General features: G+C 44.1%; 2 protein-coding genes across 5 annotated transcripts in view; one reads left to right on the top strand and one right to left on the bottom strand.

Annotated features, from left to right (window-relative positions):
* RBM33 (RNA binding motif protein 33) overlaps positions 1-16,190 on the bottom strand; it is a 65,993-nt gene extending 49,803 nt beyond the window's left edge. The window contains exons 1-5 of one of the 3 annotated variants that reach the window (XM_072153948.1): positions 15,985-16,190; positions 4,809-4,884; positions 3,259-3,307; positions 3,087-3,169; positions 1,378-1,663 (exon numbers count right to left, since the gene is read on the bottom strand). In XM_072153948.1, coding sequence (XP_072010049.1) covers positions 1,378-1,663; positions 3,087-3,169; positions 3,259-3,307; positions 4,809-4,884; positions 15,985-16,003 — 513 coding nt within the window. In that variant the 5' untranslated portion in view covers positions 16,004-16,190. The remainder of the gene's footprint in view (positions 1-1,377; positions 1,664-3,086; positions 3,170-3,258; positions 3,308-4,808; positions 4,885-15,984) is intronic. The other 2 variants (XM_072153949.1, XM_072153947.1) reach the window with 2 other exon arrangements.
* CNPY1 (canopy FGF signaling regulator 1) overlaps positions 16,092-22,748 on the top strand; it is an 83,638-nt gene continuing 76,981 nt past the window's right edge. The window contains exon 1 of one of the 2 annotated variants that reach the window (XM_072153950.1): positions 16,092-16,274. In XM_072153950.1, the coding sequence (XP_072010051.1) occupies positions 16,107-16,274 (168 nt within the window). In that variant the 5' untranslated portion in view covers positions 16,092-16,106. The remainder of the gene's footprint in view (positions 16,275-22,748) is intronic. The other variant, XM_072153951.1, reaches the window with a different exon arrangement.

The following is a 22,748-nucleotide window of genomic DNA, read 5'->3' as shown; positions in this document are numbered from 1 at the left end:
TCGCTTTTGGTTAAATAGGGTAGAATCTGATGAGCCTTTAAAGTGTAGTATTTGGGGAGTGGTAGAGGAAAAATGGACCTATTTAAAATAATAATGCTGTGACTGTCCTTGAAGAGTAAATTATGACCTAAAGAGGCTTGAGCAACAGAAATATCTACTAAAGAGATCTAATCCACATCCAAGATGTATAGAATATACCATATATACACTCGAGCATAAGCCTAGTTTTTCCGCACAAAAAAAATGTGCTGAAAACCCAAACTCGGCTTATACTTGGGTAAAATAATTTTTTATGTTTTATAAAGTTTTTGTGGTAAAATTAGGGGCCTCGGCTTATACTTGGGTCGGCTTATACTCAAGTATATACGGTATTATAATTCAGAACATACATACAGTAAACACAAACATTTTTTCTGGAATTTTGGTATTGGTCTGTAAATTTTAGAAAAACATTGGAGAGAAAACCAGACTATAAAAGAAAACTCAAAGACTAAAGAGGGATAAGACTCCAGTTTAAAAAGACCAAAACAGATCGAAAACATTGGTAGCCCAACAAGGAAAGCTCAAAGTAGCTGTTCATTTGTACATGCAGGCAGCATGTTATAGAGCAGGAAAAGCTTAGCAAGGAGATACATAGTTGTGTAGGAAAAATTCTGTCATTCTACATCACAAAAAGCCAAAAAAAATTTACAAGCCTACTGTAGGACACAAGGACACGCTGTGACATAAAGCAGATAAATGATACATTTTGGGATGCACACACCAAGCTTAGTGCCAACCGTGATGTGAACAGGCCCTTATTCATACATTACACAAGATGAACTCTTATTAGAAGTGGCCAAAGCACAAAGAAAGAATCTTTTTATAAATCTATTATCTGTTTGGGTAAAACATGGATCTTCAATCTCTTCATTCAGCCTCGGACAGCTATTAGTTACAAAAATGACTGGCGAAAGCAATCAATCATTTCCGGAGAGTAAGCACCTTAAAGATGTCTTTAGGAAGTCAATAATCTTTTAGCTTTAGATGACTTTATCAGATCTTGTTCAAAAGCCTGGATAATAGCTTTTGCATTAAACAGTGTGAACAATTGTGAGTGGACCTCCGAACACAAAGCCGTTTTCATCCGCGAGGATACAACCCTCAAGGTCATGATTCTCTCCTGCCATCCAGCATGACAAAGGAGCCGCTACCTGACGACAAACAAGCTGTCAACGCAAAGTTTGTCACCATCTAGATAAAGAGACTGGCAGACGCTGATAATAGGTCTAATTTTCTCCCCCCCCCCCCCCAAAATGAAAGGGAATAGATTTCAAATTGTCCTCAAACCCAAGTCACATGAAAACCCTTGACGGACAGAGATACAAGACGACTTACTTGAAATTCATCTAGAGGTTCAGTGATCTCAAGGTCCAGCACTTCATCCGTGGTTTCTTCTTCCTCGTATTCTACCTGTTCGTCCGCTAACTGAGCATAGTTTTCCTCATAGACCAGGTCTTCAGCGCCGGGTTCCAATTCCTCAGTTTCCTCGTAAATTTCTTCAGCTTCTTGTTCTTCAAATTCTGCTTCTTCAGCCAAACCTTCCTCATGAACACTTTTTGAAAGGTCAAAAGATGACATCCCACCAGCGGTAGCATTAAGACTGACTGTTACTCCTTGAGAACTGCAATGACAGGGAAAATTACAGCTATAGTTGTATAGAAGGGTGGTAGCAAATCAACAAGTTAGGTGGTCCCAGCAGTCTGACCCCCCCAATCCCTAGAACAGGGTCCCTTTCTCAAAAAGGGGTTCAGCTGTATGATGTTCCCTGCAGCTCCATTTAATACCCAATATTCCATTCCTGAGCGCTGTACACTGAAATTTCCAACACTCCCCTATGCATTAAACAGCACTAAAGTAAGCAGCTCCTAGCGCTACCCCATTTGACAGGACTTTTTAAGCAGCTTAGGCGAGAACGGTGGGCAAACAATTTAGTATCTATAAAATAGGTGGGGGTAGTAAGGGCGTACAGCAAATCTCCCCCAGTCTCTTAGATTCTGAATGGGGCAGCCCTTTGTACACATCCCTGCCATGCCATTCAACTGGGGACAGGTACTCCATGTTTATGACTAGAGTCAGAGCAAAGACTTTATAACCTCTACTTTGGATAAGCGATAAGGGTTTCTTAAGGGATATCTACCATCAGTTTCACAATGACGACAATGTAAACTGACGTGTATCTCTTTAGCCCTTCTGCGGAATGGTCCTTCTTATAGTCTTGTATTCGCATTTTTCTGTAAAAAGAGGTTTCTAAAAACTCCTGCTCCACGCCTGCCCCCAGACCCCTTCAGGCTCATTTGAATATTTTTAAAAGCTTTTTTTTTTTTTTTGGAACAGGGGGATCCAAGGCTATAATTAGGACCGTTCCAGTTACACATGTCAGTGTAAGTGGTCCAGATTACTCGTAATGGTGTCCTAATTAGACTGCTTGTTCCGTCTAGGGAATGGGGGCGGGATGAATAGTTTTTTAAAGACGTTTTCTTGCATCTTTATTAACGAAACATTAACTTTGTAAAAGTAGCAGAGGCGCTCAGGCCAATGGCACCTGAGCGCCTCTCGTCTTCGACGGCTTTTAATTTATGCACACCCCCGCTGCAAGCCTCCTGCATAATTTTTACAGATGGAAACAGGAGGCGGCTTGCAGATGGTGCATGCATAAATTAAAAGCCGAGGAAGTTAAGAGATGCTCGGGCACCATCAGCCTGGGCGCCTACAGCACTTTTACAAGGTTAATATTTCGTTAACAAATGCAAAAAAAACTGTCCCCCTATCCACTAGACCAAACGAGCAGTCTAATTAGGACACCATCATCAGAAATCTGGTGATAGATGTCTTTTAAGAACGACTGTTTCTAACAAACTCGCACCCATTGTCGGACGAATTTGCTGGCCTGAACGTAGAAATGCTGAGTTCAGTATAGTGGTTCTCAGTACATTCCACAGACACAGAGGCGCACACATGTACAGCCGGCCTTAGGGTAAGAAACCACCAGTATAAAGATTATATCAGTATTACATATTTTAAGAGATAAAGGATGGAATCCATACCTGTAATTATTGAGGTCCAGCTCCTCTTCATCACTTTGGAGGAGATCATCATTAAGTTCTTCATCTGACAGATCTAGAGAAGTCTGGAGACCAAACAAATAAAGCAAGTCAGTCATGTTAATGTCATAGATCTAGGATTACTGATTCTACAATACACTTCCAAGACATTTACCTTCTTCCCAGGTAAGACGTCCTCCTCAAGTAGATCGTCTTCCAGCTCACTGAGGAAACAATGCAATTTAGGAAAGGAAAAGAAAAACACATGACCAGTTCTACTACTAGACAATATGTAAAAAATATAAAAACTGGCATATGTAAGAAAGCATCGCACCAAAGGGAAAATTTACTGACGCACGTGATCATCATTGTTGCTCCCCTACCAGATGTATGTAGAAGAATGGGACAGAGACAAAAGGGAGTTCAAGCAGGTTATAAAGCTTATGTTTCTCTATACCTGATCATTTTACAACAATTTTATGAACCTTAGTCACAAAACAGTTCTATCAGGGACCAAAATGCCTCCCCCTGTGAACATACACAGGGAGACAGTCATAGAAGCTGCCACCTCGTTAATGGGGCGGGTCTTCAAAGAAAAGAAATAAACTATCTTTTCAACACAAATATATCATTATCTAGCCAATAGTGCTATATACCATTGCACCTGAAGATAGAGGAGACCATGTACAATCTGCTGAGCTGCTCCTGCTCTATAACATTCTGCCTGAACAGCATGTACACCATAAAGGAGAAGCTGGACAGATTTTACAGTGTCCCATCTGCAAGCTGCATGTTATAGAGCAGAAGGAGCTGATCAGATAGTGCCTGCAGAAAGGACATTGTGTATACTCTGCTGAGCCTCTCCTGCTCTATAACATTCTTCCTGCAAATTGTACTATGCCCCATCTGCTCAGCTCCTCCTTCCTTATAGCATGCTGCCTGCAGACAGAACACTGTACAATCTGCTCGTCCCCATCTGCTCTATAATATGCAGCCTGCAGATAGGATATAGTACACTCTGCTCAGCTCATACTGCCTACAGATAAGACAGGGTGCCCTGCTGAAGGCACACCTATGTACAGCCCTCATTTCTCCTTAATTTCTAGGGGAGGGAACGTAATCCACCACTTCTTGAAAGCCAAAGAAAACCAGGTATAGTTTGTATTTAATATACAATTGCACTATAATACTGCAGAGCTTCCTTTACAGGAGTATTCATACTCCAGATCATAGAGGCGTTTCACCTCTTTATACATTCTGTATCAGTCGTATAACCTCTTAGGGTGATGTCACACATGTCGTTTTTGGTCCGTTTTTAAACATCCTTTTTCAGTCCATTTTCAGTGTACCATGCATTTAGCTGCTTACAACCTGTTTATCTATTAAGATAATTGGGAAAAACAAACTAAAAACGGACCAAAAAAAAGCCATGTGTGGCATCACCCTTAAAGGGCTTAACCCATTAGGAGCCCCCATTTCCTACACCCTTCCAGGGTATCATTTTTTCTTTAGTGTTTTACTATGAGGAAATGTTCCCTGAGGAACAAAATTAGTTCGCGGAGCAGCTTCTTAAACTCTGTCTACAAGCATTTTGACTATGCATTTCTGCTTTACCAGCTGACAGGGACGGTGCAGGCAACATCTTCATTACAAAAGTTATATTTATACTGACAAACAAAACGCTGCAGCTGTATAATGGTTTATCAGAGCGGGGAACGTAACTACCTGTCCCAATCATCCTTGGTTCTCCGTCTGCGAGACCTTTCTGCGCCAGGCTTATCAAACTGATCAAAGTCGTCGTCTGCAAAGAGAAAGTCAACTATTAAATATATCATTTGGTAACACTTAGAAAAACTCTACACAGACACACATGAAATATTAAGGGAATGCGTTCTGCTGACGGCTATATACTGTAATAAGACAGCAACGTAGCTGGCAAGCTGAACACACAAAGATATTCGGCTGTGATTCTTTTATCTCCACTAATATCCACATAGGTACTTGACACGACAAGAAACACATTAGTGGCAAACAATGTCAATGTGGCAGAACCCATGCAGCCCTGCTATGTAAGAGCCAGCATAAAATGGTATAATACAGCAGACACCCACAATGCAAGGAGAGAGCTCAGCTACTCTGCCCCCACCGGACACCCTAAATGACTGCGCCAAAAAGTTAAGGAGTGTGTCGTTGATGGGTTAAAAAACGGCAAGTATTAAAGGAAGACCCGAGGCTATCATGGTGACCAATCACCGCTCCTCTATGACATCACTCCATCTTTTTGTAGACGCCGGCAGCTTTGCTGGTGGCGATCGGAAGGATAACAGTGATCTCGGGTGTTACCGCTAAGTCTTAGCTGCATTATGCAGCAAAAGACTTACCGGTTATGGAGAGGGCTCAGCCCTCAAACCCTCTCCAAGTACCCGCACCCGACACGTGCCATACTATTACGGCGCACGGCGGTAAAGGGTTAAGCTTCATCACATTCTCTGTGTACTACAATGGCTTCATTGTAATCTCTGCTCCAGACCAAGGTAAGTAAGGCCTAGTTAAAGTTGGTCTAAACTGCTCACCAGAATTTTGGGCGCACTGGCCTTTCCCCCCCCCCAGAATACCACAATCCTTTCTCACAAGTTTTTTTTTGTCACCAGTTGCGCAAGTGCATTAATAAATTCCCTCCTGTGCGTGTGTGTTTGGAGGGAGACCCTGTGAATCTAGAGACTGGTACACTGACTCCTTGTGGTTTGTGAGAAACCCCTACACCAGTGGTAGCGAACCTATGGCACGGGTGCCAGAGGTGGCACTCAGAGCCCTCTTTGGGCACCCAGGCCACATTGCCCCAACCAGTTCACCAGATACAACTTAAAGAATTCATCTGAGAAGGTACAGACGGGCAGTTTATCGATGGAGGTCCTTCTTCTGTTGAATTTATGGTAGAACAGAGAGCAATAGATTACTGCTTAAATCGCTGTGTTGGCACTTTGCAATAAATAAAAGGGGTTTAGTTGTAATTTGGGCACTTGGTCTCGAAAAGGTTTGCCATCACTGCTCTACACCCTTGTAAGGGTTTTTTTTTTTTTCCCTATGATTGGCTTCCTATGACATGGTTCTGAAATCCACTACTAAGCCTCTGTATACTGGAGTAGCAGAGAAAGGAAAGTATAAAAGGGTTAATTTTATACCCTATGGGTCCCTTAGTGATCTCCTACAACTCCTTTGAGTCCATCTCATCAATGCAGGAGAGATGTTCTCATGGGTCTCATGTTTGGCAATATAGGCAGATTTGGGAGTCTGTACATAACCAGCTGGCAATTGTGTTTCCCAAACACCAGTACAAGGTTTCCCTTTTACGTGAATAATGATGAATGCAGCCAAACCCTCATCTGCACACCACAAGACGCCGAATGCAGCACATACATTACACAGGAGTTGTATCTGTAAGGAAAGATACAGAGCAAAGCATCAGCTGTTGCCGCGATTATACAGATCTGAGCCAATACAAATTGTATAAGTTTTATGCAGATGGCTCTTCCCCTATCGCATGACCTTCATCTGTGAATCCGGGGGATCCATGTTCCCAGACCATCCGTTTCGGTGTAAAAGAAGATAACAGCAAAATGGAAGGGGGAAAAAATGAAAGCAAAAACCCAGAGGATTATCCAAAGCGAGGAATCAGGATGTGATCAGTCAATCACTGGCGGCCATTAGCATAATCAATGACAGAGCATCATGATAGCATCTGAGGTATACGCACAGCTCCATCATGAATAGTCATACCTCCACCGCTCTATTATTATTCATCCCATATACATTTATGTATTGATCACAGAAGGGTATAGGTTGTTGATATGAGTCACGAGGGGCTCGGGGAGCATCTTGTAAAAGGATTGTACTGATATAAAAGCATTTGTGAACAAATTCACCCTGCCTTAAGACGGTCCCAGGCGTCTCCTAGCATATAATCACCGACACATCGGCATTTCTATCAAGACCGGCGTAATGGGAAAAGTCTTAACATAAAGGGGGAGGAGGTATGAGCAGTCTAGTACTGATACACTCATCCTAAACACATAGCGGACATATAATGTATAACAATACCGCACATTGTCAGGAAGTTTAATATAGAAATCTGTTCCTGTGTCGTCCTTTTCCCTCTGCCTTTCTTCCTTATAGTTTTTTGGGCAAAACCGTTTTGTGTCCTGTGTCCACTGACAGCTGAGAGATAAAGGAACCCGATAAAGTATCTAATAAATCAACTCTTTACAGATCTTCACCGCATAGTGCTAAATCATCAAGGGATAATATGATCTAGGTAGGAAGAGCTAATCTTTAGCCTCCTTATCTCTATGCCGTGTACATCAGATACACTGCTCACTACAGGAGAAAGGAGGAGCATATAAAGGGCACAGAGCAGCCTCTTCACACCAAGCACGCCGGACATACTAATGTGTGTCCCCTCCACAGGATCTGCTCATTTAGCTCATGTCCTCGTTTTTTCTTGCCTCAACATGAAGTCTGCATGAACCAATTGATGGCGGAGCTTGGGTCAGTGGTCATGTGTAGAGAATCATGCCAGGCCTTCAAGTCAAATGTGCCTGGAAGCATCAGAGACCATGGGCCCACCAGTAGGTAGGTAGGTGGTAACTAGCACATCAGTGAGGGTCTTAAAGGGAACCTACCACCACGATTCTACCTATAAAGGTAGATCGGGTGGTAGGTGGATGTAAGGGACGTGAGGAGAGCTCTTTTTAGAGCTAATCCTCACGTCCCCGCTAACTTTTGGTACACTTTATTGAACTAATATGTAAATTTCGTTATGCAGCTACTGGGGTGTGGAGTAGCCGTTCACAAGGCTACACAGCGCGGCTACTCCACGCCCCAGTAGCCACATTACTCCTCTTACCCTGTTGCGTGCGGCCCTCGTCCGACAAGCCGGCTACTGCACATGGGCAGTAGCTCCAGCCTCAATTTTATAGGTAGAATCGTGGTGGTAGGTTCTCTTTAAGACTGGGATCTCTCCAAGCTAGTTATTCCCTCCCCCGATTATTTAAATAATTGGGACAAGTTCTTCAATAGGAACAAGTCAATGTCAAATATCAATCCAAATTCTTACCACTTGGAGCGGTTCAGAGGGGCAGACGTTAGAGTATGCAGACACTGTGTTTTCGCATTGGTATTCAAATGAAGGATAGTCCAACGGAGTTCGAATAATTACACTGCTTTTCTTTCCCAAAAATCTATATACCTCAGCCAAGTACATTTAAGGGAACCTGTCATCATAAATTGACCCAATAAACCACTACCAGTAGGTTACCAAACAGCTGAACACCTTTTAGTATTTGTTTTTTTTCATGACCCAGTGCGGTGGCATCATCCAGAAAATAAACTTTGAAGTAAGATGTAAATTTGTTGTATAAAGTCAAGGAGGTGGAGTTTAACACTGAAGTCCCCATCACTGTAATTGATGATTTTCCATCCAGAGACACCACTAACCAGATCTCCTGAAGTCCGATGCACAATGTCAATCACACAGGAGGAGTCATTTAGAGTTCTCTCAATGTTAAAGGGTTATTCCCACCTCACTTACTACAGTTAATTTAATCCATAATCCTCAAAAAACATTTCTTCAATGCATTGTCATTTAAAAAAAATGTGCTTATATTCCCATAACATACCTCCCCCCTAGTAACGGCCCTCTGCTGACACTAGATGCGGCCACCGCCACTCGTCAGCAGTGGTGGCCATGCAGGCGTTTAGAATGAGGCTGCTCTAACTGCCCTGAGAAAACGTGCCAGCGCATGCGCAGTTTACGTATTCCTTGCTTCCTCGTTTGCTAGATCAGGATGGCAGTAGGGCATGTGCAACAGCTTTACAGCTGTTTTGTTTGTTTGAGCCTTACCGCGGGACAGCTACTGTAGCAAGCCGGCACTAGTAAGTTCTCTTCATCTAGTAGTGCTGGCTTGCTGCAGTACACAGATGTCCCGTGGTAAGGTTTGATCGATCAGGAGTGAAGCTACTGCGCATGCCCGGCAGCCGTCCTGATCTAGCGAGCGAGGTATATGTGAACTGTGCATGCGCTAGCTATGCGCATTCACATATTCCCGGCAGGTTCAGAGAAGCTTCAGTCTAAGCGCCACTACTGACGAGCAGTGGTGGCTGTATCTAAAGTCACTGGCTGGCTGGCTGTTACTAGGGAGATGTAAGCTCATTTACATTATGTTATGGAAATATAGCTAATTTTTAATCCATTCAAGAAATGTTTTTTGGGGAGGTTAGGGATTGAACTACCTTTAGTAGGGGAGATAGGAATAAACCTTTAAACTCTCCGCCTGACTTTATACAACCAATTTACATCTCACTTCAAAGCTGTTTTTCTGGGTGATGCCACCAAGCTGGGCCATGAAATAAAGGGTTACACTGCTCTATAATATACTGCTAGTAGTTTATTAAGGCAATTGCTGATGAAAAGTTCACTTTAAGACCTTTGGATATTTTAGGCATACATAAGAGACATATATATCTATACATACACACACGTATCCAACATGTATAGGGAAATTACATCCAGCACATACTCTCCATTCATGACTACACAGTGAATAACTATAGTGTTGAATTTAGTGTGAATATTTGGATTATGTTGGGAATCATGGAAGATCAATCTCTCAACCAAATAACCCATGGATTTCCATGTGGATTGACTTGTGGTACAATGACACTTCCTATATCTTATGCCTTGGAGATTTCTTCTGATGGGGAATGAGATTTATACTCATTTAAGTAGACCTTTCACAGCGAATCCATAGGGATACGGCAGCAGGCAGTCAGAACCCTGACAAGAGCTGATCAAGTCGCAGCTATTGCAGATGAAACAATAGACTTTCGATTGAGTTGTAGAGAACGTCCCTGCAAGGTTGACTTCAAACTCAGGGTGAGAGAGCGGAGACATCAGGAAAAACAAACGAGTCAGTGTGAACGGCTCCAGACACAATCTTTCATGGCGGAAACTCTCAGCTTATCCACAAGGCACAGAACAAAATATATTTACATCTCCAAATCAGAGAGAAAACCATGATATTTACAAGTAAAGGTATTTATACCTCCCCGACGTCACACACATGTCTACTTCTAATCCCCAGAAGTTTGGAAAGGCTTTCAGAGCAGCCCCTGATTAATTGTCTGGACTGGAGTTACACCACGTCACAAAACTTTGATACCTGAAAGGTTACAAGTTCTGGTACTGAGCACCTGAGGTCAGCCATATGGGCTCCCTTATTAGGTACATTTTCCAGAAGGGTAATAATACTCCCCTCACCGTTTTTGAGGAGTATTTGCAGCCGAGGAGGAGTATGAAATTTTCATTAATACAAATATATAACTCCTCGTCCTATATAGTGTTAATAGACATCTATTTATACAAGAAAATCATTATAGCTCCTGCTTTTTTGTGTTTAATTAGCCACTTGAGACAATTTTTGTAATATTACATCATGTATTTAACAAGCGTTGCACAACCATGTACTTTTCTCCTCAGAACCGACAGGGATGGCCGTGGCTGACGCCAGCCCCCCCTCCCCCATAGAGCAGGTTGTGGGTGACGTCAGCACCAGACCCCCCCTCCCCCATAGAGCAGGTTGTGGGTGACGTCAGCACCAGACCCCCCCTCCCCCATAGAGCAGGTTGTGGGTGACGTCAGCACCAGACCCCCCCTCCCCCATAGAGCAGGTTGTGGGTGACGTCAGCACCAGACCCCCCCTCCCCCATAGAGCAGGTTGTGGGTGACGGCAGCACCAGACCCCCCCTCCCCCATAGAGCGGGCTGTGGCTGACGGCAGCACCAGACCCCCCCTCCCCCATATAGTGGGCTGTGGCTGACGGCAGCACCAGACCCCCCCTCCCCCACATAGTGGGCTGTGGCTGACGTCAGCACCAGACCCCCCCTCCCCCATATAGTGGGCTGTGGCTGACGTCAGCACCAGACCCCCCCTCCCCCATATAGTGGGCTGTGGCTGACGTCAGCACCAGACACCTCCATATAGTGGGCTGTGGCTGACGTCAGCACCAGACACCTCCATATAGTGGGCTGTGGCTGACGTCAGCACCAGACACCTCCATATAGTGGGCTGTGGCTGACGTCAGCACCAGACACCTCCATATAGTGGGCTGTGGCTGACGGCAGCACCAGACACCTCCATATAGTGGGCTGTGGCTGACATCAGCACCAGACACCTCCATATAGTGGGCTGTGGCTGACGTCAGCACCAGACCCCCCCCCCCCCCCATATATATAGTGGGCTGTGGCTGAAGTCAGCACCAGACCCCCCCCCCCCCCCCCATATAGTGGGCTGTGGCTGACGTCAGCACCAGACACCTCCATATAGTGGGCTGTGGCTGACGTCAGCACCAGACACCTCCATATAGTGGGCTGTGGCTGACGTCAGCACCAGACACCTCCATATAGTGGGCTGTGGCTGACGTCAGCACCAGACCCCCCCCCCCCACATAGTGGGCTGTGGCTGACGTCAGCACCAGACACCTCCATATAGTGGGCTGTGGCTGACGTCAGCACCAGACACCTCCATATAGTGGGCTGTGGCTGACGTCAGCACCAGACACCTCCATATAGTGGGCTGTGGCTGACGGCAGCACCAGACACCTCCATATAGTGGGCTGTGGCTGACGGCAGCACCAGACACCTCCATATAGTGGGCTGTGGCTGACATCAGCACCAGACACCTCCATATAGTGGGCTGTGGCTGACGGCAGCACCAGACACCTCCATATAGTGGGCTGTGGCTGACGGCAGCACCAGACACCTCCATATAGTGGGCTGTGGCTGACGTCAGCACCAGACCCCCCCCCCCCATATATATAGAGGGCTGTGGCTGAAGTCAGCACCAGACCCCCCCCCCCCCCCCATATAGTGGGCTGTGGCTGACGTCAGCACCAGACCCCCCCCCCCCCCCATATAGTGGGCTGTGGCTGACGTCAGCACCAGACACCTCCATATAGTGGGCTGACACCGCTAATTTAATTTCATTTATTTTAGGGGGAATGAGGGTGCAATACTAATTTTTGTATTTTTAACTTTTTATTTTTTAATTTCATTTTATTTGTTTCTTTAATTACATTCTTACATTTTTTTTTATAGGACCAAACGTGTTCCCTGCTGATCTCATATAAAGATTATAGGTAACCGTGATCTAATGGTCACAGTAATTTAACATCCCATTGCAGCACATAGCATCCTCCCAGCAGCCTCTCACTGTATACAGGGGCTGCTGTGATAGGACTATAGGATAATATCAGCCCCCTGTCACAGTACAGGATCAGGGTGTCACATAGACAGCTGGATCCTGTTGATGGCTGTGTGCGGGCAGCGCTGCTCTAAGTTGCGGCCAGCGCTGCTCTAAGTTGCGGCCAGCGCTGCTCTAAGTTGCGGGCAGCGCTGCTCTAAGTTGCGGGCAGCGCTGCTCTAAGTTGCGGCCAGGGCAGCCAGCGCTTCAACAAGAAAATCACAAAGCATAATTATCGTACGAAGACCCAAAGCTGTCTCGTTTTAACTCATTCATTACAATGTAGAGGGTCTGAAAAATAGTATAAAAGAATCCAAAAAAAAAAATCAAACATGTTAGGTATCACCGCGTCACAAAATGCCCAATCTATCAAAATATAACAACTGTCACTTCGGTCGTTTAACTACCACAATGGAAAATAGCGTCCAAAGTAGAAAATGCCACTCTGCCATTTTGAAAAATATGGTGATAAAAGTGATTTAAAAAAAAAAACTCTATAGTCCTTAAAAAGGTTATTCGAGTTTAAGAAATAATTAAGGGCCGGGCTGGGACGGGCTATTTAAAAAAAATAAATGTGTACTTACCTCCTCCGGCACGGTCTGTGCCCTGCTTTGTTCACAGGGGCGCACAGGGAGCTTCCAGTCGTAAGCTCCCATCCGACACTATCGCCCTACAATGCTGAGAGATGGGGGCGTGGCCAGGCGGAAGCTCCCTGTGCGCGACTTCTGTGTCCCTGTAAACAAACAGGGGCAGGGATAAGACGGACCAAGGCGCAGGACATCCGCAGCACCGGAGGTGGCAAGTACACATTTATTTTTTTTAAATAGCCCGCCCCAACCCTAAGTTGAATCTTAAACTCGAATAACATTAAAAACATCAAAAAAATAACACCACACAAAGCTCCGTACACCGGATGTATAAAAAAGTTAAAGTTATTTGTACAGGAGGTTTTAATTTTTGTAAATGTATAAAAACATAAAACCTATACAAATGTGGTATCCCTGTGATCGCACCGTCACAAAAAAATAACAGACACGTCGTTTGGGGTGCACAGTAAAAGTTGTAAAATCCAAGCCCACAAGAAAATGGTGCAAATGCATTTTTCCCACCAATTTTACTGCACTTGGAATTTTTTCCCCGCATCCCAGTACACGGCATGGAAGAATAAATAACATTACTATGAAGTGCAATTTGTTATGCAGAAAACAAGCTCTCATACAGATCTGTACATGGAAAAATAAAAAAGGTTAGAGATTTTTAAAAGCGGGAGTAAAAAATGGAAACGCAAAGATGAAAAAAGGAACATGGGGACACCCATTATGTTTCTGATTTTATTTACGGTATTTATCTGTTTTCTGGGGGAATGTTTTGAATTTTTTTTTTTTTATATTTAAAACTTGTATTACTTTTTTTTACTTTTATTTCAGTCCCTCTGAGGTACTTGAACAAGCGTACTGCAGTATAATGTAGAAATACTATTTCTATATTATAGTCTCAGACAGACTAATGTACAAATCCTAATGACAGCTATGGGAGCCTTAAACAGGCTCCCAGAACCCCGATCAGTACCCTCCAATATCATGGAGAGCGGCTACCAATGTCGGGTTACACCGTGGCACTTCACAGGTTAACTGGCGTTATCAGCACCAGCACAAACCACAGACCAGGTGTCAGCTGCCACCAAGTACAGAGAGGGTTCGGTCCTTTTGCCCTCTGCATATAACCGTCCACAACCGGCGGACAATTATTTACATTGGATGGTCGTGTAAGGGTTAAATACTATGAGAATATCATAAATTGCCTAGCACAACGCTCAGCTATCTCCAATTCACTGTCTATGGGAACGTGGGAGATAATGGAGCGCTGTGCCCGGCTATTTCTAGCACTCCAATACAGTTGAATGGAGCAGCCAAATCAATTGGAGAGCGCAGGACTCTGGTTCTCGTGATCAGTGGAGGTACCAGCAGTCACCTTCAGCTGGGTATCCTTGGAATCCTTTGACAACCCCTTAAAGATTATATATTGAAAACATATAAACATTAGAAGAGTGCAAGACAACGGGAGCAGCAACTCAGTATAACTTCTTTTTTGGCAGGTTATATATTTTTGTTTAAACCTAGACAACCCCTTTAAAGGGGATCTTCAAGTATTTTTTCTTTCCAATAATACAAGAGTAGACAATATGAGGCTGTCAGATATCAAGCTCTATGGTTGGTGTCGTGATCAATGCCACACAAGAAATCTTATTGTTTGCATAATGAAACAACATTGGGAAATTGCTGGTCTCGCTGCAAATCTCATGCATGCGAGAACAACGTTGCCTGCGCTGCCCGACACAAACGCACCGGAATTGCAGAGCGAGAGCCGGTGATGTCACTGTGTAGGCGGTGACCCCAGACAAAACATGTTTTTTGCCCCAGCAACAATTGAATTTTAAAATTTTGTGCTGTCATGTGAACAAGGATTATCGATAAAGCTTCATTACAGACACCTTACAGCTGATCATTCCAGCCTGGGACTAAAGTAACATCCAGAGACTTCACCAGAGGTCACAGTGGGCAGTGAGTCTGTAAGTTGGGTGTCCTTAAGCAAGGGACCACTTGTATGTAGCAACTGATCGGATCACAGAGGTGGTCTGCAGAGCACACTTGCTCATTTGTATATCTTACAACGTTATATTTCTACTCTACACAGCAATTCAAATTTATACTAAAAGATGATCAATGCCCCCAGGGACTGGCCGGGGAGGTGCGTACGGGCGCAGATCTGGCTCGCAAGTGACTGCACTTCATGTTCTATGACAACCATGGGGACCAAAATCAGCATGTGGCAGCTGTGGCCATTGATGACGCGTTGTAGGCCACATCATATGGTGATCAGACAAAGCAGCCCTAATCCAAAAGCTGATTTTGGGTCAACTCATTCATTTTTAATTGTTTCCACCAAAACACTATTCACATCCGGAAACCCCCCCCATTAAAGGAAATCTACCATTAAAATCCATTATGATAAACCAGGGACACTTACTCATAGATCCAGGCATCGTGACTGTGGTATCTTCTTGTATTTGTTACCCATGGCCTCCTTCCTTCTAAAATCAACCTTTTCAATTATTCTAATGAGCTAGGAGGCACTGTGGGGGCATTACCAGAGCCCCTCCATGCTGTAGCTTCACAGGCTGTTGTTATGAGCAGAACGTGTTTCACCTCTCCGAGTGTAATCTAGAAACAAGAGCAAGTACTCTGCTCACTGTAACAGCCTGTGAAGCTGCAGCACGGAGGGGCTGGAGAAACACCCATCAGACTCATTAGCATGATTGTAAAAGGTGATTTTAGAAGGAAGGAGGACATGGATAATAAATATAAGGAGATTACCACAGTCCCGGTGCCTGGAGCTATGAGTAAGTGTCCCTGGTTTATCAGGATTGATTTTTATGGTAGATTTCCTTTATAATAGTGCACAATATCCCTCCGCATGGTGACGGATGAGAGGACGTCCCCGCACATCCACACCAGAGGGCTAGGCCGATGCGTCATGTCCAGGCCTGGACGTTACTACAATGCGCGGCCTGAGCGGGAGGTTGAGGCGCATTGTACGGGCAGATACCTTCCAGCAGAGCCGCCATGCTGCTGCGGAGCGTCTCCTCTCACATAGACTCGGCTCTCCACGTTCTGGGCGGTAGACGGGGCACAGCGGGGCAACCAGCGGCGAGCGCAGCGCATCACAACATGGCCGCCGTCCTCCGCCGCTCTCCGGTCTCGCGGGGCATTGTGGGTACAATGAGGAAGGTGTCAACACACGCAGGCTGCAGGGGGCGGGGCCAGCGGACAGACGCGCGCGCATTGCTCGCGGCCGCTACTGAGCCCGGGGGCGCGCACAGCCGGAGGAAGCGACAAGTGAGTAGTGAGGGAGGAGGCGCGCGTCCGGTCCTGACATATCGTGATATATGTAGTGGTACATGAGGCCACAGGCCTCTTATCTTGTGTTATCCCCTCTCTGAGCGGTTATAGGACATGTCCATTAACTATAGGCACCCTAGGTAGCCTTTATCATGGTGTATCTGTATCTGGAAAGTTGGGTGACAGTTATTATGGTAGCAATTGTAGGTCTAGCAGTGGTTGTCCTGCTCTGTGATGTCGTCTGGTTCTCATTTAATGTACAACTGAACGTAATGGAAAAGCTGGGTGACAATCCTTATGTGTAATTGCCTTTCAGGTCTCTGGGAAAGCTCGGTGGCAGCCATCATGGCTTTTTACTATTCAGAAAGCTGAGAGGCAACTGTTATGCTGTCATTGCCATTCAGGATAAGTTGGAAAGCCGGGTGACAACCATTGGGTGTCATATCCCTTCAGGAAGCTGAGAGCCAACAGTTATGTCATCATTGCCGTTCAGGATATTGGGAAAGCTCCCCCTCCCTCCCCCCCTCCAATGATGCTCCTGCCCTGTAGTGACTTAGAGGCGCATCTTGCACATGTAAGTGATTATGTGTCCAGCTATGGAAGTGGGGTATTATACATACTTACATCTGCCTTGCCACCTCTGTGACCTCTAAAAAATCACTAAGGGGGATCGTGTCTGATGAATTATGGGGGGGATGCCTCATGAAGTATTAGGGCGGGGACCTTCCTAATGCATTACTGAAGGGGGAGAGTGGGAAATCACTTAGGGGGGCCCTGAATGATGAATTAATAAGGTGTGGATGGAGAGGGGCTGCCTAATAAAGTATTAGGTGATCCTGCCTAATGTATTACTAAAGGGGGGGATCACTAAGAGGGCCCTGCCTGATGAATTACTAAGGGGGGAGAGGGTGCCTGATGAATTTCTATGGGAAGGCGTGTCTAAATGGATTACTAAGTGGGACCCTGCCTAATGTTATACGAAGGGGGACCCAGAGTAAATAATTACTTAGTCATTATGTAGTGGTCATGATGTAATGATATTATTTTGGCCTCATACAGAGGTATAATTAGTGATGTTGTTCTTTGCACGGTGAAGTTTATTTAATAACAATATGGCGGTAAAGAGCATCAATAAATGGAGTTTATATTTGTGAAATTATTGGTAATACTAGTCTTGTCTTCATTATCTTTATGTCTGTATTTTCTTTCGGTTGAGGTAATGCTGTAGGTCGCCGTTTGGAGGGATCATTTGGAATTTGTAGATCGATTGTTTGTTATGTTGGCCTTATACTACATTCACACGACCGTATGGGAAACGTATGCAAGCTTGTAGATGTACATATGTCCCCCACATGTACGGCACGGTACTACTCTACTCCATTGCGGCGGCCGTATGCCCGGGCTGTAGCCGTGTTGGCATACGTTCTTCTCAATACAGCCTTATGCTAGTTTTATTTGGTAACACTATTATTCCAGTCAAGGATGATACAAAGTTTTCCTTCTGCTGCCAACCTTTGACGCACAGAAGTTAGATATAAGCTGCTGCTTAAATTTTCATGTCGGAACTTTACAATAAATAAGTGGGTTTTGATTGAAGTTTTGTGCCGGCAGATTGCATAGACGTGCATGGACGTTACATTTAATGGGGGCACTCTGCTGTACGTTACATTTAATGGGGGCACTCTGCTGCACGTTACATTTAATGGGGGCATTATGCTGGACGTATCATTAATGGGGGTATTATGCTGGACGTTACATTAATGGGGGCATTATGCTGGACGTTACATTAATGGGGGTATTATGCTGGACGTATCATTAATGGGGGTATTATGCTGGACGTATCATTAATGGGGGTATTATGCTGGACGTTACATTAATGGGGGCATTATGCTGGACGTTACATTAATGGGGGCATTATGCTGGACGTTACATTAATGGGGGCATTATGCTGGACGTATCATTAATGGGGGCATTATGCTGGACGTTACATTAATGGGGGTATTATGCTGGACGTTACATTAATGGGGGTATTATGCTGGACGTATCATTAATGGGGGAATTATGCTGGACGTTACATTAATGGGGGAATTATGCTGGACGTTACATTAATGGGGGTATTATGCTGGACGTTACATTAATGGGGGCATTATGCTGGACGTTACATTAATGGGGGCATTATGCTGGACGTTACATTAATGGGGGTATTATGGTGGACGTTACATTAATGGGGGCATTATGCTGGACGTTACATTAATGGGGGCATTATGCTGGACGTTACATTAATTGGCGAGGCTGCTGTGGACATTGTTATTTATAAGGGGAGACATTTTATCAGAGAGTAGCGGCTGCATTTTCCACCCTCGGTTTATACTCGAGTCAATAGGTTTTCCCAGTTTTTCGTGGTAAAATTTGGTACCTCGGCTTGTAATCGTGTCGGCTTATACTCAACTATATACAATAACATAAAAAATGTAATAAAGAGTACAGTCCTCAAAATGGTAGCAATGAAAACGTCAGCTCATCTTGCAAAAAATCACACCGAAGTATGAAAAAGTTATTAGGGTCTGAAGATGGCAAAACTATAGCGCCGCTATTGTGGAGCATGGGACCCTTTTGTGGCGCAGCTGCGCTAGCTTCCCACAAGAATGTGATTTTTTTTTTGCCACTTACGCCACATTTAGATTTTTTTTCCAGCTTCCCACTACACGGCATGGAATAATAAATAATGTCACTGAGAAGTCAAATTAGTTATGCAAAAAAATAAGCCCTCACACAGCTCTGTACAAGAATAAATGGAAAGGTGGGCAGCAAAAAATTAACAAAAAAACACTGGGTTAAAGGGTTAAAGAAAACCTACCATGAGAAGTAGATCTTATGGTAGATTCCTCCTGCTGCCTCTGCCCTAATCTGTAATTTAATCATCCTGGAACCTAACGTGTTAAAAGATTTATTTTATTTAGAAAATTGCCACAGTCGCGGTGCCTGGATCTAGAAGCAAGTGTCCATGTTTTATCATGCTGGATTTTGATGCTAGATTTCCTTTTAAGAGAACCTGAAGGGACTCTATCACTGCAACCACGAGACTTGACTCCTCTCATGTGAAAATGGGATTAGAAGATTCATATCCGCCTGACTTTGGGGGAGACTTTTTTTTTATATGTATATATATATATCTCACATAAAAGAGGAAATTCTAGAAAGGACATTTCCAACCTGAGGGATAGTTTAGTGGGGGTAAAACCTGGTGACAGGTTCCCTTTAAAGTGAACCTGTCACCAGGAGACCCATTTTTAGCACTCCCCCAGTCCCCACAGAGCATAGTACATATACTGCCAAAGTGTTTTTTTATTAAAAATTGGTTTTACAGAAAAAATGATATGTTATATTGTACCTTTCATTAGCATCTGCTGTGTGACTAGGCAGTTGCCTTTTGGGAGGAGCTGGAAAGGAGCAGTTCCCCCCCCCCCCACCCTTGGGGAACAGCTCCTCCATGTGACCTTTTCAAATATATGAAAACACCCATCACTGGGCTTAACGACGCCCCCTGCTCCTCTACAGCCAATCCCGAGTGTGGGGAGTTATTCATATATTTGAAAAGGTCACATGTTTCCCAAGGGTGGGGGGGAAACTGCTCATTTCCAGCTCCTCCCAAAAGGCAACTGCCTAGTCACACAGCAGATGCTAATGAAAGGTACAATATAACATCTTTTTTTTGTAAAACCAATTTTTTTCATACAATAACACTTTGGCAGTGTATGTACTATGCTCTGTGGAGATTGGGGGAGTGCTAAAAATGGGTCTCCTGGTGACAGGTTCCCTTTAAAGGAAACCTACCATCTGGGATCTACATATTAGGGTAGATCTGGTGGCAGGTTCAACTATTGAATGACCTGGGAACCCTCTTTAAGGCTAATCCTTGAGAATTCACGCGAACTCGGCTCCGAAGGCGGAGCTATTAAAGGGGTATTCCCATCTGGGCAATTACATTTAATTTAATTCATTTGCCACACATAAACATCTCTTCAATTTGATGTTATTAAAAAAAAGTTCCTGTGTGAAGATAATTTCTCATAAATGTAGCCATGCTGTTACTTAGAAACCTTGGTTACGACCACCTCACATTTTGGCAGCAGTGGCCAGACATGGGCTGTTGAGTCCTGCCTGACCGCCTGGCTTCAGCGATCATTACCACAGGACGGCTGTGGGATATACAGTAACTCCCAGACATTTCATATACAAAAACCTTTTGTTTCTTTGTGCAATCACTCAGCAGAGGTGGTCGTATCCAGGGACACAGTCTTGTTTCTAAGGGACCAAATCACTACATTTATGAGAAGTTATCTTCACAAAGGTAAAAAAAAAATTAATACCATCTAATTGAACAAATGTTTATATATGGCAGATTAACAAAACTGAATGTGAATGCCCAGGCGAGAATACCCCTTTAAGCATGCGCATTAGCTCTGGCTTCATGCACGCTGAAGAACACGTGGTTAGGAGGATCCAAAGAGGCTACTTGGGTGTGGAGTAGTCATGCTGTGTAGCTGCAGCTCCGGCTACTCCACGCCCCAGTAGCCTCTTTCAGATATTTGCATATTAGGTGATAAAAGATTTATAATGTTACAGACCACTCAAGGATTAGCCCTAAAAATGGCTCCCAGGTTATTCAATAGTTGAACCTACCATCGGATATACCTTAATAGGTAGGTCAGAGATGTTAAGTTTCCTTTAAGTGTTTTTATCCTTTTTTTGTTGATGTTATAATTTTATGGTTTTTTTATACAGTAAAACAATGTTGATACATTTCGATGTTTATGTGTCTGATGAATGTGACACAAAGTAGCACCTTTAGCTTTTGTTACATTTCTCTCTTTGTATAGAATAGTATAATATGTATGCAAAGGGAATGGGACTGGTTTATTTTCTTCCACAGATTTTTGGCAGGTTTTTGGTAGCAGTGTCTATGAGGACATCCTATCCTGACAAGTACAGTGTGGAGAAAACGAAACATGATAATGCTCTCCTTGGCTCCTTGAAGCCTGACAACAAGTCACTGCCTTTAATAAAGTAAACTTTGGGATGAGTATACAGGGAGCAGCAGGCAGGCTATGACACCGCATTATAAAACCCTGTTTAGAAAGGTCTCTGTCCTGCTGGGATCCTATTTTTGGGCTGTAATGCATGACAGGTAGAGCTGCCTCTGACTCCATAGAAAACTCAGCTGGATTTTGCTGTCCAATAAGGCATTTTAATTTGCGATAAGAGCCTCAGGAGCGTTAATATAAATCCCATAATATAGTGTCATCTCCTACCAACACAGTATATAAACACTGACAAGATAGGAAAACACCGACCCCCGTGGGGGATTCTTAATCACTCAAAGACTGATTTGAGGTTGACCCTTAGAAAATGTTCTACAAAGAGACTGTGTCAAATGCCGGAGCTCGGCTGTGATGGGATAATTTGTATCTGTTGTGTTCAAGCCGAAACCTTACAGTAAAGAAGCCTTTGGAGGGATATAAAGAGACATGGGAAGAGTCTTTTATACACGGCTCGTATCCGTATACATTGAATTAGAGATTATTCTTCACTGTTCTATTTCATTGTATCAGTTTCTCCAATCCCTTCCATCTCAAGGACACGGCAGCGGTTCTGATAAGACGTTTCTATTGTTTGTGTATTAGGATATTGTTATTGGTTCAGGATAGGACATCCGTATCAGATCGGTGGGGGTCCAGGTCCCAACACCCTTCCCCCTGTCATCAGCTGATTGGATTTAGCATCATCTTAATTGATTATCAGCATGGTGCCGCGCATGTTGTAGTAGAAATGGCAGCTCATTACCATTGAAAGAATAGGATAAAGCTGCAATACCTGGTACATCGTACATAAACATACGGTATATAGAAGTTCCTCGTGTATAGTAAAGGAGACGCCGCACAAGCCATTCAGTCATATGATCAGTGGGTTTGCCATGATCCGGACCCCCACTGTCCTATAGAGAGGTCTATACCACAATATGAACTGTGATTACAGTATGTATCATTAGTCTTTTTTCTCATAAAGATGGCAGGTCAAAGCAAATTTTTTCTACTTGTTCTGTCATTACGTGAAATGCAGCCTCATGGCCCTAAGCAGTCTAGACAATAAGTATTGAGATTTATAGGAGAGCTGTGACATCATCTATTGTCAGTAGTGATGTAATGATGGGTCAGTGTTATCTATATAGAGGTCATTGTACAGGGAGGGGGAGGAGATAAGCTGTGACATCATCTATTGTCAGTAGTGATGTAATGATGGGTCATTGTTATCTATATAGAGGGCATTGTACAGGGAGGGGAGGAGATAAGCTGTGACATCATCTATTGTCAGTAGTGATGTAATGATGGGTCATTGTTCTCTATATAGAGGGCATTGTACAGGGAGGGGGAGGAGATAAGCTGTGACATCATCTATTGTCAGTAGTGATGT

The sequence above is a fragment of the Engystomops pustulosus genome, chromosome 5, assembly GCF_040894005.1.
Source record: "Engystomops pustulosus chromosome 5, aEngPut4.maternal, whole genome shotgun sequence".
Lineage (NCBI taxonomy): Eukaryota > Metazoa > Chordata > Amphibia > Anura > Leptodactylidae > Engystomops > Engystomops pustulosus.
The sequence above is the reverse complement of the archived record's forward strand: the minus strand, read 5'-3'. Positions and strand labels throughout refer to the sequence as shown.